This window comes from Eubalaena glacialis, chromosome 3, assembly GCF_028564815.1.
Source record: "Eubalaena glacialis isolate mEubGla1 chromosome 3, mEubGla1.1.hap2.+ XY, whole genome shotgun sequence".
NCBI classification, from domain to species: Eukaryota; Metazoa; Chordata; class Mammalia; order Artiodactyla; family Balaenidae; genus Eubalaena; species Eubalaena glacialis.
Window position 1 is genome coordinate 189,658,074 of NC_083718.1, and position 17,239 is coordinate 189,675,312.

The 17,239-nt window shown below is 55.3% G+C and overlaps 1 protein-coding gene across 5 annotated transcripts in view; it reads right to left on the minus strand.

The window, feature by feature from the left end:
- CAMTA1 (calmodulin binding transcription activator 1) overlaps positions 1 to 17,239 on the minus strand; it is an 898,980-nt gene that overhangs the window by 246,433 nt on the left and 635,308 nt on the right. For 4 of the 5 annotated variants that reach the window (XM_061187140.1, XM_061187142.1, XM_061187143.1 and 1 more), the window contains one exon: positions 12,518 to 12,589. The exons of the other annotated variant lie outside the window; for it this stretch is intronic. In XM_061187140.1, the coding sequence (XP_061043123.1) occupies positions 12,518 to 12,589 (72 nt within the window). The remainder of the gene's footprint in view (positions 1 to 12,517; positions 12,590 to 17,239) is intronic. 5 annotated transcript variants of the gene reach the window in all.

Genomic DNA, 17,239 nt, shown 5'->3' on the forward strand with positions numbered 1-17,239 from the left:
TCGGGGAACTAGATCCCGCATGCATGCCGTAACTAAGAGTCCACAAGCCACAACTAAGAAGCCCACATGCCGCAACTAAACACGCCACCGCGAAGATCCTGCACGCTGCAACCAAGACCTGGCGCAGCCTAAATTTAAAAAAAAAAAGTAAAGAAAAACAGTGTACTTGCTGGATGATTCCATTTGTATGAAGTTCTAGAACAGGAAAAACTAATCCATGGTGGAAAAAACAGGACAATGGTAACCTCTGGGACATGGGTGTGGGGACCGACTGGGAAAGGACAGGAGGGAACTTTCTGGGGTGATGGTAATAGTCTAAATCTCCATGCGGGCTTGGGTTCTGTTGGTGCGCGTATTGATGGAAACTCATCAACTAGTATGTTAACATTTGTGCATCCAACTGTTTCATTGTGTGTAAATTTTCAAAGCAAAAAAAAAAGAATTGCACTTTAAATATTGAACTGTGATTACCGACATGCGTGCTCTGCTCCAGTACGTGTTGGGGGAGGTGTACTGTTGTCTGCAACTTATTTTGAAATGCATGAAAAACAAGTAAGTCGGATTTCTGGAGAGATGGACGTGTAAGTGATAAAACAATATAGCAAAATGTTGAGAGAGTCTGGGTGGTTGGTATAGGGTGCTTGTAAAATTCTCTCAACTTTTCCGTTTATCTTGAACATTTGATAATACAATGTTTGTTGGGGGGGCAGAGTGGTTTGCAGGAGAGTGAGGGGAAATTAGGTGAGGCGTCAGGAGGGGCCACTGCACAGAAGCCTGAGTTTAAAAGTAAGGCGCTGACTGGTGAGGTCAGGGTACAGCTATACGTGTGGGAGTCATTGGCATAAAACTGGCATGTGAAACTGTGGACCCAGGTGAGAGGACCCAAGGAGACGGTGAAGACAGAGAAGGGAAGGCCTAGGAAGCTCAGGGACATTCCAAGATCTAGGGCTTGAGGAAAAGGGGTGCGATCTGTAAAGAATGAGCAGTGAGGGAGATAGCCAGCAGCAGGAGAAGAGAACATTCCAGAAAGAGGGGATGGCCAACCTTGGTAAGTGCTGCTGGGAGGTCCAAAAAATGAGGGTGGCAGTGAGGTGACCTTTGGGTTTTGCAATGCAGAGGTCACCGGTGAACTGGAGACAGCCCCATCATGGCACAGAGGATGAAGAGGAAAGCTGGAGGTGAGGGGTGAGGAAAGAATGGGAGGTGGGCAAGGGGCGAGGACAACCAGACACATATCCAAGGAGGACACTGGTGTGTCCGGAAAAGGAGAGGGGAAAGCTCCCAGGAAGTCCTGTCCATTTGGGGGGTGGGGTGGGATGGCAAGAAGTCTCCTTCAGGACCCCCAGAATGCTTTCCTGAGAAGAAAGCAGATGAACTGAGGGGGAAGTGAGAGGAGCAGTGATGTCTGTGTGTACCTGCGTTTACCTGTGCACACCTGTGCACACCTGTATTCACCTGTGCACACCTGTGTTCACCTCTGCATACCTGTATTCACCTGTGTACACCCATGCACACCTTGTTCACCTGTGTATACCTGTGTTCACCTGTGCACACCTATGTATACCTGTATTCACCTGTGTACACCTGTGTTCACCTGTGTATACTTGTGCACACCTATGTATACCTGTATTCACCTGTGTACACCTGCGTTCACCTGTGTATACCTGTATTCACCTGTGCACACCTGTGTTCACCTATGTTTACCTGTGTACACCTGTGTTCACCTGTGTATACTTGTGCACACCTATGTATACCTGTATTCACCTGTGTACACCTGTGTTCATCTGTGTATACCTGTATTCACCTGTGCACACCTGTGTTCACCTGTGCACACCTATGTATACCTGTATTCACCTGTGTACACCTGCGTTCACCTGTGTATACCTGTATTCACCCGTGCACACCTGTGTTCACCTATGTTTACCTGTGAACACCTGTGCATACCTGTATTCACCTATGCACACCTATGTATACCTGTGTTCACCTGTGTACACCTGTGCACATCTACGTATACCTGTCTAGCTAAAACTATTTGTAGTGAGTCTGGAGTGTGTGATGTGTCTCACCTGGGAATACCTGCATCCCGGAGCCACCAAAATAGTAACAGTGGTAAAAGCAGTTATGACGTCACGTCGGGGGACCAGAGTGTACAGCACCCCCAAGCAGGCCAACTTCACGAGCTGGGTGTCCCCGGAGGCCTAAGTGAGTGCTGATGTCCACACATGGAGCTTGTCACCAAAGACTCGCATTTTCCATTTCACTCTACCAAATGACATCTGAATTTCATTCTTGGCCCTTTGAGTTCTTTCAGAAGCAAAATAGAAAGTGTTTCCTTGAAGCAAACTTTTGTCTTTTGCTTTGGAAACCGCACTTTCCCCTTTGCTCCAAAGAAGATTAGGATATCAAGGACAGAATGTCAGCTGAAGATTACACGAAAAGGATAATTAAACAAAAGCCCACATTATAAGCCATCTAGAAGGGAAATTAAGCCGCTTTTGCCTTCTCCCCGTCTTTGAAGGATGTTCTGTCGAAGGGGAGCAGGAATTGTTTGGCTTGATAAATAAAGGTAGTAACCAAACTGTATCGCCCATTGTTCTGCCTTTATATTAAAAGCAATCGCTTAGCCAAGCTGACAACACACACCATGGAGGCATAAACCCCTCTGCAGACGGAAGGATTAAGAGGCTGACAAGGTCTGGATACTAAGACTAATTAATAATTTCCATCTCTAAGGAACTGCAACTCTGGTAGCTTCGATCTTCCTCTGTCTCCCAGCCTGACCCGGGCAGCCCCATCCTCTAAGGGAAGGACAGAGGGTTTGCAGGATGGGCCAGGATAGACGGCGGTCAGTCCCAGCGGGGCAGGGAGCTGAGGGGGCCCTGGGGAAAGGGCTGCAGCAGACAGACAGCTGGAATGTGGAGGTTGCTTCTCACTAACCGAGCAGAGACGCAGAGTAACTTAGGGAACTGGGTTTGCCATCACATGGTCGCATCTGGGTTTGCCATCACATGGTCGTATCTGAGTATTTTGCCAATTGAAAGGTGGTCTGGATGGGACCTTCTCAGGGGACCCCCCTCCCCAATTATACCCACCCACCCAATCCCCTGGAGCAAAAATGGCTGGAAATAGTCACAACAGAGGGATGAGCCAGCCACCATTGCCTAGGGCCAAGCATGACCCAAGATCTCTGTGGCCACTGGCTCAGTTCATCTTCCCAGTGACCCCCAGAGGGAGGTATTTCATGCCTATTTTATAGACACAGACGTAAGATTCGCAGAGGTTAATTCACTTGACAGAGTCACGTGGCTAGGAGAAGGCAGAGCTGAGTGCAAATCCAAACCGTGGGCCTGGAAGGACCACGGGCCCAGGGGTCCCAGCAAATAGCCAGTGGGAAGCCTGTCCGGTGGCTACAAGTTCTCCCCCATACTCAGGAACCCCTTCGTCCACAAGGTGGGGCAAGGCATCCCACTTCCCCAGAGGGCTCCAAGAGCACAGGCAGCTGCGATTTACAAGGTGAAGGTCAAGTAGCTGAGACCTGATCACAGGGACTTTCTGGGTTGCTCCCCCTGCAAGGTGACCAGGTGCAAAGGCCAACCACCTGGCCACGCCCCTGTCCCGGAGGAGGGGACCAGGATGAGAGAAGCTTCTGGAAAATGCCCCGTGACTTTCCTTAGAGAGGATAATGGCCGCTTTTGGGGGATATATTTTCTGGAGGCTTTAGGTGGTACAGCAGAGGCTTTGGCATCGTAAATTGCAATCAAGCAAAGATGTCTAAGAAGGAAATAATATCGGCTCTGCTGCGCAGCCTTGGCAAAGATCCTGAAATCTTAATGGAATTGAGCAATTTTTTGCATAGTGCCGTAAATTCCTAGTGTCTACCTTATCTTCTCATCACGTTCTTCAAGGCACATTAAATGGAGAAAGAAGTGGAAGCTGCTAGATAGAATACAACCGGAACAGGAAGGCAGCTCCAGAGATCTGTCGGAGACCACAATTCATTCCCACACGCGCCTTATCCGTCGCAAAAGGCCTTCACCACTTACTGCTTGTCTGCTCCTGTCTCTGTGTGTAAAAAGCCTCCTGGTGGCTTATAAGCTGAGGCTTTGGTCTAATTACCGGTCCTGCAGCCGTGCCTCATTTTGCATGGTCTCTGCCCTGCTGCACCCAGCTCCCTCCTCTCACCCCTCCTCCAGAGCCAACACCCCTTCTGGAACCCTGTCCTAGCATCCCTGGCCCCCCTGCACTTCTTTCCAGATTTTGTCCATCTCCATAATTAGCTAACAACACAATCGCTTGCTGGACCATGGCAGCCCTGACTTACAATGGCTATTGTTACTGTTACTGATAATAATCATGATAAGGATAAAAGGCCACTGCCCTCACTTCAGCCTGGAGAGGCTTTCACAGCAGTGTTGAATGTGCAGCCTCTGGTTGGCCGGCCCCATCTCTCCTGGTCTCTTCTCCCGGGCCCAAGCAGAGATGGGGTGCACGTTCTCCCCTTACATCCCCTCCAAGTCACTTGACTGGCACCAGGGCCTGGGACACCTGTCCTGAGGCCTTCTCCTCGGACAGCCCTGTGCCTGGCCCGTGGATCTGGGGTCCCACACATTCTTGTCACTGTACACTGTGGCCCAGGCCTGCCACGTGTCAGAAAGGGCATGGAAGAACATCCCCGCCCCATTCTTCCTTCCTTGAGCTCACCTCCTCCTCCAGGAAGCCTCCCCTGACCACCCAGCCCACTCTATGTCCGCTTCTCTGGACTCCTCGCATTGATGGGCTTCCGGTATCACCTACTAGGCACATAAATTCAGGGTCAGAAATGACTTTGGCGCCACAGGGTCCTTCACCTGTCTCTCCACACAGGAGTTCTCCCCAAATGCTCTGGGCCTGGAGGCTCCCTTCTCTGTGCTGCCCAGTCCCCGGTGGGCTAGAGAGAGCTCACTGTCAGCTGCGGAAGGACAGCCAAGGGTGTGGAACAGAGATGCAGCATCAGAATCTCTTGTCCTTCTCGACATGGGCACCAACCCCCGGAGGTTAACACATCCAGGACCCCTCAGCCACTCCCCCTTCTCATCTCTGCTCCCTGCCCCACCCGTGCCCCTCGGCCCGGGCACTGTGGCCTGTGAGCTCCAGAGGATGGGGCCATGTGTCTTTAAAGGGCCTGGACCGGGCCCTGCTTACCCTAGTCGTTGGGGATCCCAAATTCTCCTCAACCCTCGTTTTCCTCTTCTGAAAAAGTCAGGGCGAATTTGCCCAGTCCTGACTCCCTCCCAGGGCAGCTGTGAGAACCAAAAGAGCTGGACCTGGAGTCCCCACCAAGTGCCAAGGGCCACCCAGTGCCAGGGCTGTGGTGTCCCTGAGCCTTGCACCCTCTGCCCCAGCCCAGCCCATACGTGGCATCTGCCACGGCCTCCGTCCAGGGTCTGCAGGATGGAGCACAGAGGGGCCGGCTGGCCTGGGGCGTGTTCCCCTCCCCACCAACCCAGGCCCAGGGGCCAGGGACTCCTCAGGCACCAGCTCACTTCTGTTACCTGAACCACGTGGGTCAAAATGCCCCGTTTGGGACAGAGAGTCAGCCTGACCGTAGCGCCTCTGTCACTCTAAGCCCGTGAGGCGTCGTTCAAGGGCCCACGTACAGGGTGGGCTCTGGGATGCTTTATTTTTTGGACACTTCGATTTCACCCCGATGGAACACAAAAACCGTTATTGAGCAAGAAGCCTCAAGTATTTTTTATGAAGCTATAATATCCTCCATTAAAAAAAAAAAAAGATGAAAGAGAGAGAGAGGGAAAGAAAGAAAGGAAAAAAGGAGGGCGGGGGAGACTGTCTCCCACGTCTCAGGGCTGGCCTCCTGGTGGAGCCCAGCTCACCCCGAGTGGAGACGTCCCCCCGTTAGGATGAGCCTGGAGACGAGGGGTGAATGCAGACGCCCTCTTCCAGCTGCCCCGCTGGGGATGCTGGTCCCGTCTGGTGACCAAGCTCACCCACAGGCCACGCTCAGGGCTGCAGGGCTTGGTCCCAGGTGGTGCCACGCTTCCAGATAGAGTGAGGGGGACGATGAGGGGGGGGCACATGGGTTGCAAAAGAGCCGATCATTCCCCATATAGATTTCAAGTCATTTTGGGTGGGGGTGGGCACAAGGGACATTTACAGCCGTGACAGTGTCCCCACTGCAGAGGAGGGTGGCAGGAAGGAGCAGAGGTGTCCTGACCGTCCTCGCTTTTGGTGGGGGGGGGGGCGCTGTGAGAGATGAAGGGAAGATGCGAGGTGGGGCTCACAGGGCTCCCTGGGGGCGTCAGGATGTCCCCTTATAGGTCCAAAGTGGTACTGATGGCATCGAGCTGTCCATCATTTATGGAGTGCTTGCCGTGGGCCAGGAGCTGGGCTACATTGTCATGTGCCCTGTGTTTCATTTCTAGGGAATTCTCACAACAGTCCTGTGCAGTCCATCCATTCGCATAACCATTTTACTGATGAGGAAACTGAGACTCAGAGAAATGAGCTCAAATGCCCAGAGTCAAACGGCTAATGAATGTTGCCCTGTGTGACCCCAATCCCACTATTATAAGAGGTTCAAACAAACACCATCCAAACATCCACCCACTGATTGCTCCGGGTGGGAGCTAGAATGGTGGCCTCTGGGCCACGCTGCAGGGGCCGGGGATTCCCTCTGCCTAACACTCCCACCACCCCGCCTCACCCCAGCTTTGCTACTTGAGGGAAGCAATGAGATCGGAGGCGCCTTCCTGGGGAGCCTCAGAGGCAGTTGGTTCAGAGAGAGGCCCTTACATCCACAGACAGATCTGGTGTCGATGGACAGAACCATATGCTGAGGTCCCGTGGGTGTGCTGTTGGGAAATGTCCCAGGCCCACTCTGGTGCCACAGTCCCAGGTTGGGAGGGGAGGCCCTAAGCCCACAGCCCGCTCGCTCCCTGCACACTGGGGATGAATATGGTGCTGCGCAGCTGCCTCTGGGGAGGCTAAGGCCGTGTGCAGAGGTGAGGAGGCCCCAGGCGCACTGGTGGCAGGACAGGGCCCTGAAGGAAGGTGGGGCTCCCTCACCTGGTGTCCAGGCCTGTCTCTGGGGCAGAAGCTGAAACTGGACCGTTCGCTACGATGGCCCCAGAGGTGTGCAAAAGGCCTTTTCTGGGGCCCGCCGGACTGTATGAGACATTCAAGACCCCTAACCATAACCCTAATCCAAACCCTAAACCTAACCATGGCCCTTGCCCTAACCCTAACTCTAACTGTAGACCTAACCCTAACCCTAACCCTAACCCTAGCCCTAACCCTAACCCTAACCCTAACCCTAACCCTAACCCTAGCGCTAACCCTGGGAGGTCTTGGGCCACTGCCTCCCCCCAGCAGCTGCCCTTTAAGTCCCCTCCTCCTGGCAGGAGAAATGCCCTCCTCCCAGGGGCCCTGCTCGGGGGGACCCCCCCCCAACAGTCCTGCTATTTCTGCCTCGGGAAAGCCTGCTCTCAGGACGGGGTGGGCGGAAGTTGACCACGCTGAGGGTGAAAGGCCAGCTGGGGGCCCGCAATCCAACAAAGGGATTTAGAGCCTCAGCTCAACCCCCCAGGCCTTGCCAGCCAGGTGGGGAAGTGCGGTTCTCACGGGCACTTGTCAGGGGAGCCTGGGCTCTCCCCGAGCAACACCGGGGTCTCCCTCCTGCCCTGGAAGGCAGCGAGCCCTCTGGCTGAGGCCTCCGGCTGAGGCCTCCCTCCACTCCAGGGTGGGGAGCTTTGGGGGGCCAGTGCAGCCTGGAGTGAGCCCCCTTGGTAAGCTGGCTCTACGCCCACCGCCCCTGCACTCTTCTGCGCTGCCTCTGTACTGTGGCACTTGGTAGAGACGAGCCCCCTGCACCCACCATTCCTGGGGGTTCTGGGCTGGCAAAGCTCAAGGTCAGGCAGGAGGCAGAGAGTGTGGGGTTGAAGGGCAGCTGCCCCTCCGTGACTGCACGGCCTGGGACCAGGTGCTTGAAGCTGTCTCTAGCCCCTCCCTATAAGAAGTGTAACAATGGCATCCCGGGGAGAAGAGATGGGCGCCCTGGGAGCCTCGTCTTCTCCCGGGTGACCTGGGGGCCCGTGGTGAGGGGCCGGTCACTGCCTGGCCCAGAGTCAGTACCCAGGGTGGCCGGGTGCCAGAACTTGGAACCCAAACGTCTGCCACTCTCAGTGACCCAGGAGCCCCCAGTCCCGGGGTCCCCCCAAAGCCCCAGGGTCCCTGTATTTGCACAGCAGCACCCAGGAGCCTGCAGGCCTGTGTGTGAGCTGCAGGGTGGTCCAGGGAGCAGCCCCCGCTGCCTCTGCCCCTGCAAGCTGGTCTCAACAGACACGCAGCCCCGAATGAATGGCAGTGGCAGACACACAGGGACACACCCCCTGCTTCACTTGAGCATGGAAAACATTCATTAAGCATTTTAGAGGACAAGGGCAAAAAGAAAAACACTCATTAGAAGCAGAAATAGTTTCCAAATGAGCCATACAGAATCTGCTGGCAAGTCTGGCCTGAAATGGGGGCTTGTCCTCCTGGGGGAGCGGGCAGGGGCAGGAGTGCACAGAAGGAGGGACTGTGGGGCCCAAGAGGGGTCACAGAAGGAGGCAGGAAGGCCTGAGCCAAAGCGCTAGAAAATCCCAAAGAGGAGAGGCCACGGTGGCAGAGATGGAGGCCGAGGACCCTGGCTGTCTGGCCCAGCGTTGCAGCGGCCCAACCTGCAGGAGGGGCTGCACCTCCACGGCCCCAGCAAGGCTCAGGGCCTGGGAGGATGCAGTGACAACCATGTTCAAGGCCACGGGAGGCAGAGGCAAGAAGGAGCCGGGAAGCCTGATCTCAGCCCGGCTCCATCGCTGACCGGCTGGGTGACCCTGGGCCTGACCCTGCCCTCTCTGGGCCTCAGCGTCTATCTAGGAAATGCAGCAGCTGAGCTTGGGGCAGCCTATAAGGGCCCTGCCAGCCGTGACACATGGAGCCCTCAATGGTGCTGCTGATGTGAGGAGAGGAGCTGCGTGCCGGCAGCGGGGGCTTCTCAAGGTCCCAGGGCCAATTCCCCAAAAGCCCCGTAGGAGCAGCCTGAGCTCAGGTCCTCTGGGGTCTTGAGATGCTGCCCGTGCAGGTGCCCACGTGGTGCCCACGGGGCACGGCAATGACCTTAGGTGCCATGGGCTGAACGGGCTTCAGTCCCTCTACTCTAGGGGAAGGCTCTGGTTCCTCGGTGTCTGCCGGCTCACATCCGGATAAAATATTTATTAGTGAGATACAGAGAGAAAGAGAGAGGGAGGTGGCACCTACCCTCACAGTCAGGTTACTCGGAAGCTAAGTGCCGCGTCAGCTGCTGCCCTTTTCTTCCTCCTCCTCCCTGACCTCTGTGCCTGGGTGTGACATGCTGGCCCCGCCCCTGTCCTGTGCAGCAGGGTGGGGCGGGGGGGGGTGCTGGCCCCTCCCGATCTGGCTGAGGCTCTGTGCTGGGCACTCACGGGAGACGGAGGGAGGCAGGTGGCTCCCTTGGGGAGCTTACAGTCTGGTCGGAGAGGAAAGCCAGGTCTGTGTGGGTAGGGTCCCTGCTGTGCTAAGTGGCCTTGGGATTAGCGATGTCACTTTGAGGATCTCAGAGGAAGGAGAGGCCGCTCCGCTGGGAAGGCAGTGACTGTTTGGGAGGGGCTGCTCCCAGAAGAAACTCTCCTTTATCCAGAAGCCCGCCCTCCCTCCCTCCCTCTCCTCCTCCCAGCCCCCTTCCTTTCAGGGGGCTCCCCCTGTCCCGGCCAGCCCACTAGCCTGGGCGGTGGGGTGCGAGGGGCGTGGCCACCCAGTGTGCCCTTGGTCAGCAGCATGTCATGCTTAGGGGACATGCTGGCTTCTCTGTTGCCGAGTTGGCACCCGAGTTGCCTCTTCCTCGACTCTCACCCGGTCACAGTGCCCTGACACTTCCACTCCCACCCCAAGCCTTCTTCTTGGTAATTGGTGTCAGAGACAAACTTGGGCCAATTTCCATCTGGGCCAGTGTCTCATGGCTTCTTGCCTATTTAATATCAGAGAAATTAAACCTGGACACGCCGTCTTATCCCGGTGTTGTAAGTAGCATCAGAACAAATTGCCCTGAGCAGGCAGCTGCCGCGCTCGCCCTGGAGCTCCAGGGTTCCGGGCGGGACTTGCGAGGTGCTCATTGCCTTGGCTTTTGCTCCTTAGCCTCCTCCTGCCCAGCGCTGACCCGGCAGCAGGAGCCCCCCACCCGTGTACATTCCTGCTTTGTCACCTGCTCACAGAAACTCAGGGACGCAGAGGCGGGGGTGGAGAGACAACTCCCCAGGGACCCGGAGAGGCGATAAAGACTCAGATTAGCCCTGGAGAAACAAGATCTGTGATCCTGGCCTTTGGCGAGACTCGGGTTCCCCGCCGGCTGGAAGGTAACAAACCCAGACGCACATGAGTCACCCCAGGTATGTCTCCAGCACGCAGCGGCCAGGATCGGAGCACCAGGGAGGGGAGGGCTGGGCAGAGGAGCAGCAGCCCTCCCACTCCTTGCGTGGCCCCAGAAACAAGGCAAGGGCAGCCCAGGAGCAGAGGGACCTGGCTCAAGGGGCCTGAGTGAGTGGAATCCAGTTTGGGGATCCAATTGGCTCAGACTCCAAGGCGGCCCAGTGGCATCTGAGTCCGGGGAAGGAGATCTACTGAAAGCCACAGGAGCCTGAGGGAATGGAGGCGTGGGTGTGGGAGAGGGGTCTGGAGGAGAGAGAGGAAGCAGCCTTGGAGAGTAGACAGCTGGGGCTGCCGGAGGGGCGAGCTGGCAGGAAGCTGGTCGCGGGGGCGTGGCTCCCTCAGGAGGGCAGCCCCCAGGCCGGGCAGAGAGAGCCCAGCAAAGACGTGTTGTGATGGGGCCTGAAAGCTGAAAACACCAGCATGGGACCTGGGGGGATGGAGGCCCAGGAAGGAGCTCACAAGGGCTGCTTGAGGTGAAAGTGTTTCTCTGGCAGCCAGAGTGCGACCCTGGAGACACAGGGACATGTTCTAACTGCACCAGATCTCTGCTCTCAAGGAGGAGCCCACTCCCCGCTCCTGCAGCCACGGAGAAGACACTTCACCAAATGGCAAAATGCCTTGGGTCCATTCTTATTAACGAGGCCTGGAAAGTAGCATCCCAGGATTACGCTGAAGGTCCCTTTCACAAGGACGCAGGGCTGAGCAATTAGAAAGGCAGGTGTTACCACGCCAACCTCTGAGGGGGACAGACCCGGGAGACTGTAACGGGCAAGGTGTCGGGGAAGCTGTGTCTGCAAATCAGCACCTCGTCTGACGGTCTCAGGTGCCACCCGCCAATGAACTTGTTGAACCACAGACAATTATTTCCGGGAACTAAGGAGAACGGAAGTGTATGGCGGCGGGGGCAGGGGGTTGGTTGGGGGAGGTGAGAACGAGTTGATGGACAGAGGGCCTGGTCTAGGTACTGAGGCGGCTCTGTGCCCAGCAGACACCTTCCAGGCCACCTTCCCTGGGACCAGCGGCCCTTCTGCACTCCATGGCGTGTGCAGCTCTCTTCTCTCAGAACATGTGCCATGAGCATTGGCGGGGGGCTTGCTTTCCCATCTGCTGGACCCCTCCCAACCGCATCCCCGAGGTCAGGGAGATCCCCAGACCCCTGGGGCCCAGGCTAACTTGGATGCAGAAAGTGAGACCTTTAGGGGAAAAGGCCAGAGGCAGCAATTCCTGGGCAGAGGCAGTAGGAAGAAGTTGGGGTGATGCTGCCGGGGCCCCCCGGGGATGTGTTCTACAGAGAGCGGCTGCAAATCAGAGGCTGAGCTTTGGAAAGGACCCAGGTCCAGGCTTGCTGGGCAGACCCCTCAGACCTTCCCACTCACAGCAACACCTTCCACAAGCAAGACGACCACCAACACTACCAGTCGGCTCTTGGCTGGGCGGCCTTGGGGCTGTGCACCAGCACCATGGACAGAGATCTGGGGGCCAGGCCTCCCTTGGAGCTTTGGCGACTGGGTGGCTTCTCCACCCCTTTCTCCATCCTGCTCCACAGCAGACATCAGAAATCGATTACAGAGCTCCTTCCCTCTGAGCCAGGAGCTCCTGGTCTCCCAACAACCATTCCAATCAATCCAACTACAACTGGCATGACTCTGGGAGCTGATTTTCCACATGTGCTGACGACTAACCCACATGCAGTTTTCAGTGCAAAGGCTTTTCTCAGTCAGGGGCAGGTTGCCCACCCAGCCTTTTTCCTGTCCTCAATCAGAGGAAACTGAGGCACCCTGGAAGCAGCTGGCAGGATGTTATCCTCACGCGGCAGGCAAGGACGCCCCCCACCAGGCTTCCTCCCCTTGCTGGCATCTGACATCACACCGGGCCGGCCCCGAAGCTGGCCTCAGCGCCACACGCCGACAACCCTAGGAAAGCTGGCCAGGGCGCCTGGGCCTGGGACCGCCGCACGCAGGAGCCCCACCCCACTCAGCTCCCTCCGCAGACCCTTCCCCAGCACCGGAGACGGAAGAAGAATCCAGTCCCAGCCACCTACCTGAAGGAGCCAGTAGCACCTCCGGTGGAAGGTGGGGATGATGGAGGAATGGACATAGCAGCCGTACAAGCACTAGGGAGAGAGGAAAAACGAGAATTCAGTTGGAAAGAGGGAAGGAAGGGAGGAAGACGGCGCAACAGAGAAGGGGCAAGAGAGGGCCACGGACGCCGCCACCACCCCAGGGAGACCGAGGCGCGGGCACCTCCACATCCGGCTCCAGGACCAAGGCTAAGGTCTGGGACACACCTAGGAAGCACAGCTGGGAAACACCAGTGGGCAAACATGGATGGACAGCTGGGGTGCTCCCCCTTGTGAGAGCCATGGGGGCACGTGGGAACCCGGAAAAGCCAGGGGCCACAGGAATGCACGTATGTATACATTTTGCCTATCATTTGAGGGGCTGGGGTTTACCCTGAAGTTCATGCATAGAGCCTGGGTTAAGACCCCTTGGTGTATGGGGAGGGATGGAAGGTTACAGAATTGATTCAAGCACACACACACTCCAGACCTTTCCCAGCCAAGGAGAGCCGTCCCTGGCAGCCCTGGCTGGTAGGAGCTCCAAGGCTGGGGGGCCAGGGAGGGGCAGCACTTCCTAGGACTGACTTCCAGAGCTTGGGACCCTTTGTGCACAACCCCACTTGCTGGTTTTTATTTACAGTTTTCTATTCACATTTGTGTTTGTTCCAAGTATAAACCTGCATCTTTTACAGATGGATTTGGTTTTAGAAACCAGCTAGAACCAGATTGGAGAAGAAGGTGGGTGAGGATTTAAGTTCAGGAACAGCATGTAGAGGGGACATGAGGAGGGACAGCTCTCATGGAGCTTGTCACTTAGATCCAGGAGGGTGGAGCTGACCGGTGGGACAAGTCAGGGGAGCACATCATGCGCTGGGCACCGTGGGGGCTTGCCTGCCGGCAAGGGTGAGGAAAAAGGGCTAAGGAGAACAGCTGTGTCCTTCCTGAAACTGAACGCTCAGAGTCTGAGTGGGAGGAAATTTGGCCTTTTCTTTTGGAGCCTCCAATTCCAAACTAGAATGAGCTCCTTCTATTTTCTTTGGAGTTCCCCTAGCTTCCCAAAGCACACGTTCCAGAAGGGGTGGGGCAGAAAGAGAAGGCAGAACCACAGAGCCTCAGAGGATGAAGGATGGGCAAGGTCTTCCCTTCCCCTCTCACTATAGTCCCCCAACACCGACACCAATTCTGCAGAGAGAAATGGCCGGCAGCTCTGCATTTACAGCTTTCATCAGATATTTTTCACACTCCCAAAAAGACCAAGTGCAATTTGGTTTGACTAGGAGTCCATTTGAGCCTTGCCTGTCTGATTAACAGAGTTGAAAGAGAAATCATTTTGGACTATGGGATTCTGGCTGCAAGAAAATCAGATTTCCAATATGTTAGAACTTTTACAGATTGCTGTCAGCTGGGACTTAAGCCCTGTACAAACCAAACAAACAAAGCGGAAATTAATTTAAACGATTCCCTTGCAATTCTTGCCCACGAAATGTATTTATTATTAAGAAGGCAATATTCTTTCCTGACTTTTCTGGTTTTCAATAAACTGTGTGTTGCTTTCTTTTTTTACAAAAAGAAAACTTGATAGCTCATTCCTTCTTGCCAAAGGAGACTCGTGTTTGGACATTTTCTGTGAGCGTTTGGTTGCAACGGATGAGTAACCCACCTGCAACTTACATCAGCCCTTTTCCTTTGTAATCTGGGTGTTCTCATGGGCAGTTTCGTTGCTTTCACTCATGCAGTGAGCCCGATGGAGGGAGACTTAAACTGTTGAGAGAGGAATTCTCTCCCTCTCTTTGAAGTAAAAGGCTTCCCATCAGCTCTTTCTCACTGTTCATCCCTCTCGAGAGTTTGCCGCGACTGCCCTGCTTCACCTGTCTCTTTCTCTTTCTACTGCTTTTTCTTGAACTTGAAAAGAACACGGTTGATTTGCAGCACCATCTCCCCCTTCATCCAATGCCTATCTATCTGTGTTGGGCTGCGGCAACCTTGAACCTCGTACTAAGGAATCACCGAGGCTTTACCGATCACCTACTGCGTGTCCCTCCTGTGAGAGCCCAGGAAGAAAGCACAGCCCGTTCTCCCCCAAGACACCCCAGCACCCGTCTCTCAGGCACCCTCCCCACCCCAGAACCATCCAATAAACAGAATGATGTTAAAAAGAAAAATCACTGTTTCTACATCAAGGCTCATGCATTTTAATCAGAGGAACCCTCGGGGCCTCACTCAGAACTTAGTCTATTTTTAGATATTTACTGTAAACACCCTGGTGATCCGATGTCTCTGGTCTCCACAGATGAGAGCCACAATCTTAGGAAGGTGGGAGAGAGGTACCCCTGATGACAGTGAGCCAAGTCAAATGGCATCAAGGGAGGAAGCTCCCCAGGGAGCGCCAAGTACTCAAGAAGCCCGAGGGCATCGGACCCTTCCCACGTTGCCTGGCCCAGCGCGCTGGTCACCCCGTGGCTCACTCGTCCATCTCTATTCCCTGGACAGGGGCTCCTGGCAGGCAGCACCTTTGAATGTAGGGGGCCCACAGTTCCCCCACCCAGTACCCTCAGGACACCAGTCTCTTCAGCCTGGTACAGGGAAGGATCCAGAGACAGCACATGTTTAATTTCTGCTTGTGGAACTCCGAAGACTCAAGTCTTTCTAAGACAAGACTAGAAAACCATCCTGAAAAATGGCTCCACGTTTAATGCTTAAAGGGTTGAGCTTCACTTTCAGGGAAAACTGACAGGTGTTGGGTAGCTGGTTTCCCTTGTCTGGAAGGAGGCTTCTGGTGCCCAGTCTTGGTGAGCTAGAGTCAGCAAGGGAGGAATTCTGAGCGAGGGATCCTGCTTGAAGTGGGAGACCTGCTGTTCACCAGCTGGGAGGGCCCTTGTCCTGTCCGGCTGCAAAACGGGCACCGTCCTTTTTCTGCCTTCTGGGTGGCTGTGAGGGTCGAGAGCTGACCCCTGTGCTGGGCTGCCCAGGACAGCAGGTGAGAGCGGGTTCAGAGGAAGCTACGGTGGCTTTCAGGGGCGCACGGTTGAAAGGGAAGAGTGAAGGAGAGTATTTCCAGCTTCAGGAAATGCACGTTGGGACAGGAGGTGAGACACAGTGGGCTGGGCTTGAGGACCTGTAAGGACATTGGGATGGACCGGAGTGTCCACTGCATGGGGGCGTGGCGAGAGGCAAGTTCTGGGGAGACAAAGCGGGTCAGATCACAAAAGGCCACAGGGCCTACAGCAAGGAGGTTGGCTTCACCCTGGGGCGGCAGGGAACAAAGGAACATCCGCGTTCCGAAGCTCACTGTGGCAGCCGTGTGGCCAGGGACCGGGGTCGGGGAGGGCGGGGGCACCAGGTCCAGTCCTGAGTCCAGGAGGCATGCTGCGACCAGAGGCGGCAGCAGCAGAGAAATGGAAACATTGGCAGGGGTAAGGACGACGCCCAGCTTCTGGCTGTACAGACAGGTACACAGGTACACAGTGGTCCCACTCAAAGGAAACCCTGGGGGTGCAGCAGGCTGGTCGGGAGGGGCTGATTTCAGATTTCTATTGGTGACTCTGAGGAGCTCGTAAGACCCCCAAGGGGAGACACACAGAAAGCAGTAAGTTTCTGAGATCTGGTGCTAGATCTGGGCTGGCAACGGTGATCTCCACATCCTCAGCACAGGGACGGCGTTGGAGTCACGTGCAGAGGCCCAGAGTGGGGTCCATCCACTCAGGCTGGTTTCTGCAGCACAGAGCGGTCCTGCTGGCTCAGGTGGACGGAGCAGGTGAGGCGTGAGCTTGCAGATGCTCCGAGCACAGGCACGTGGTGCGCTGGGCTGCCTCACCCTGTGCCCACATACCTCACAACCCCAAACCACCCACGGCCCCGTCCTGATCCCAGGCTCTCTGGCCAGTTCCCATCGTCACCACTGCCCTCACGCTGGACCACTTCTGCCCATTTCCAGTCCTCACGGCAGTGTCATCACCAAGCCAATCGGGGATTAATTGCACACTATCTCACGACGCAGCGTATCAAATCCATTCCCTTTAACCACTAATCAAGAAAGCAATCAACTTCGTCTGTAGTCATCTGTGTTGTACAAACTCCTGGTGCTTTTTGATCAGGCTCTGGGGGTCCCTTGGGGTGTCCCTGGGTTGAGCTTTGCATTTGGGGGCCGTGATATGCTGGGAGGGAGAGTCACATCCCGCGGCTGGCGGATGCAGCTGCGTGTGCGTGTGTGTAAGCGGGTGGGTGCACACGCGTGTCGGGGTGTGTACGGGAAAGCACGCCCTGGGCCCCTTGTTTATGTGTATCACATAAAACAAAGAAAGAAAAAGAGAAAGCAACCAGCTGTTTATAGGAAACTCAGGAGAACGTCACCCTGTAGATGAAAGCAACGTTCAAATTAGTTCTATTGGGAAATGAAGGTCTGACATCTTCCCTTTAACAGGACAGTGGAGCAAGGAAGAATTTTTTTCTTAAATACTCAAAATTGCTTGTATGAGTCTACGGGGCTTTTTTTTTTCTTAAATAAAGAGGAAAGATAAAATTACAGGGGAAACCAAGAGCAAACAAGAGCTCCCTTCAGTTCAAAATATATGCTTCAGAAAGGGACGTTTCTGAAGAAAGCATCAGCCTCAAACCTCCTCAAAGGGACTTTTCCCCAACAGATTCAGCTGCCAGGGGTCCCCTGGGGGCCAGAAGGTCCATTAGGGGTTGACACCCGATGGCCTC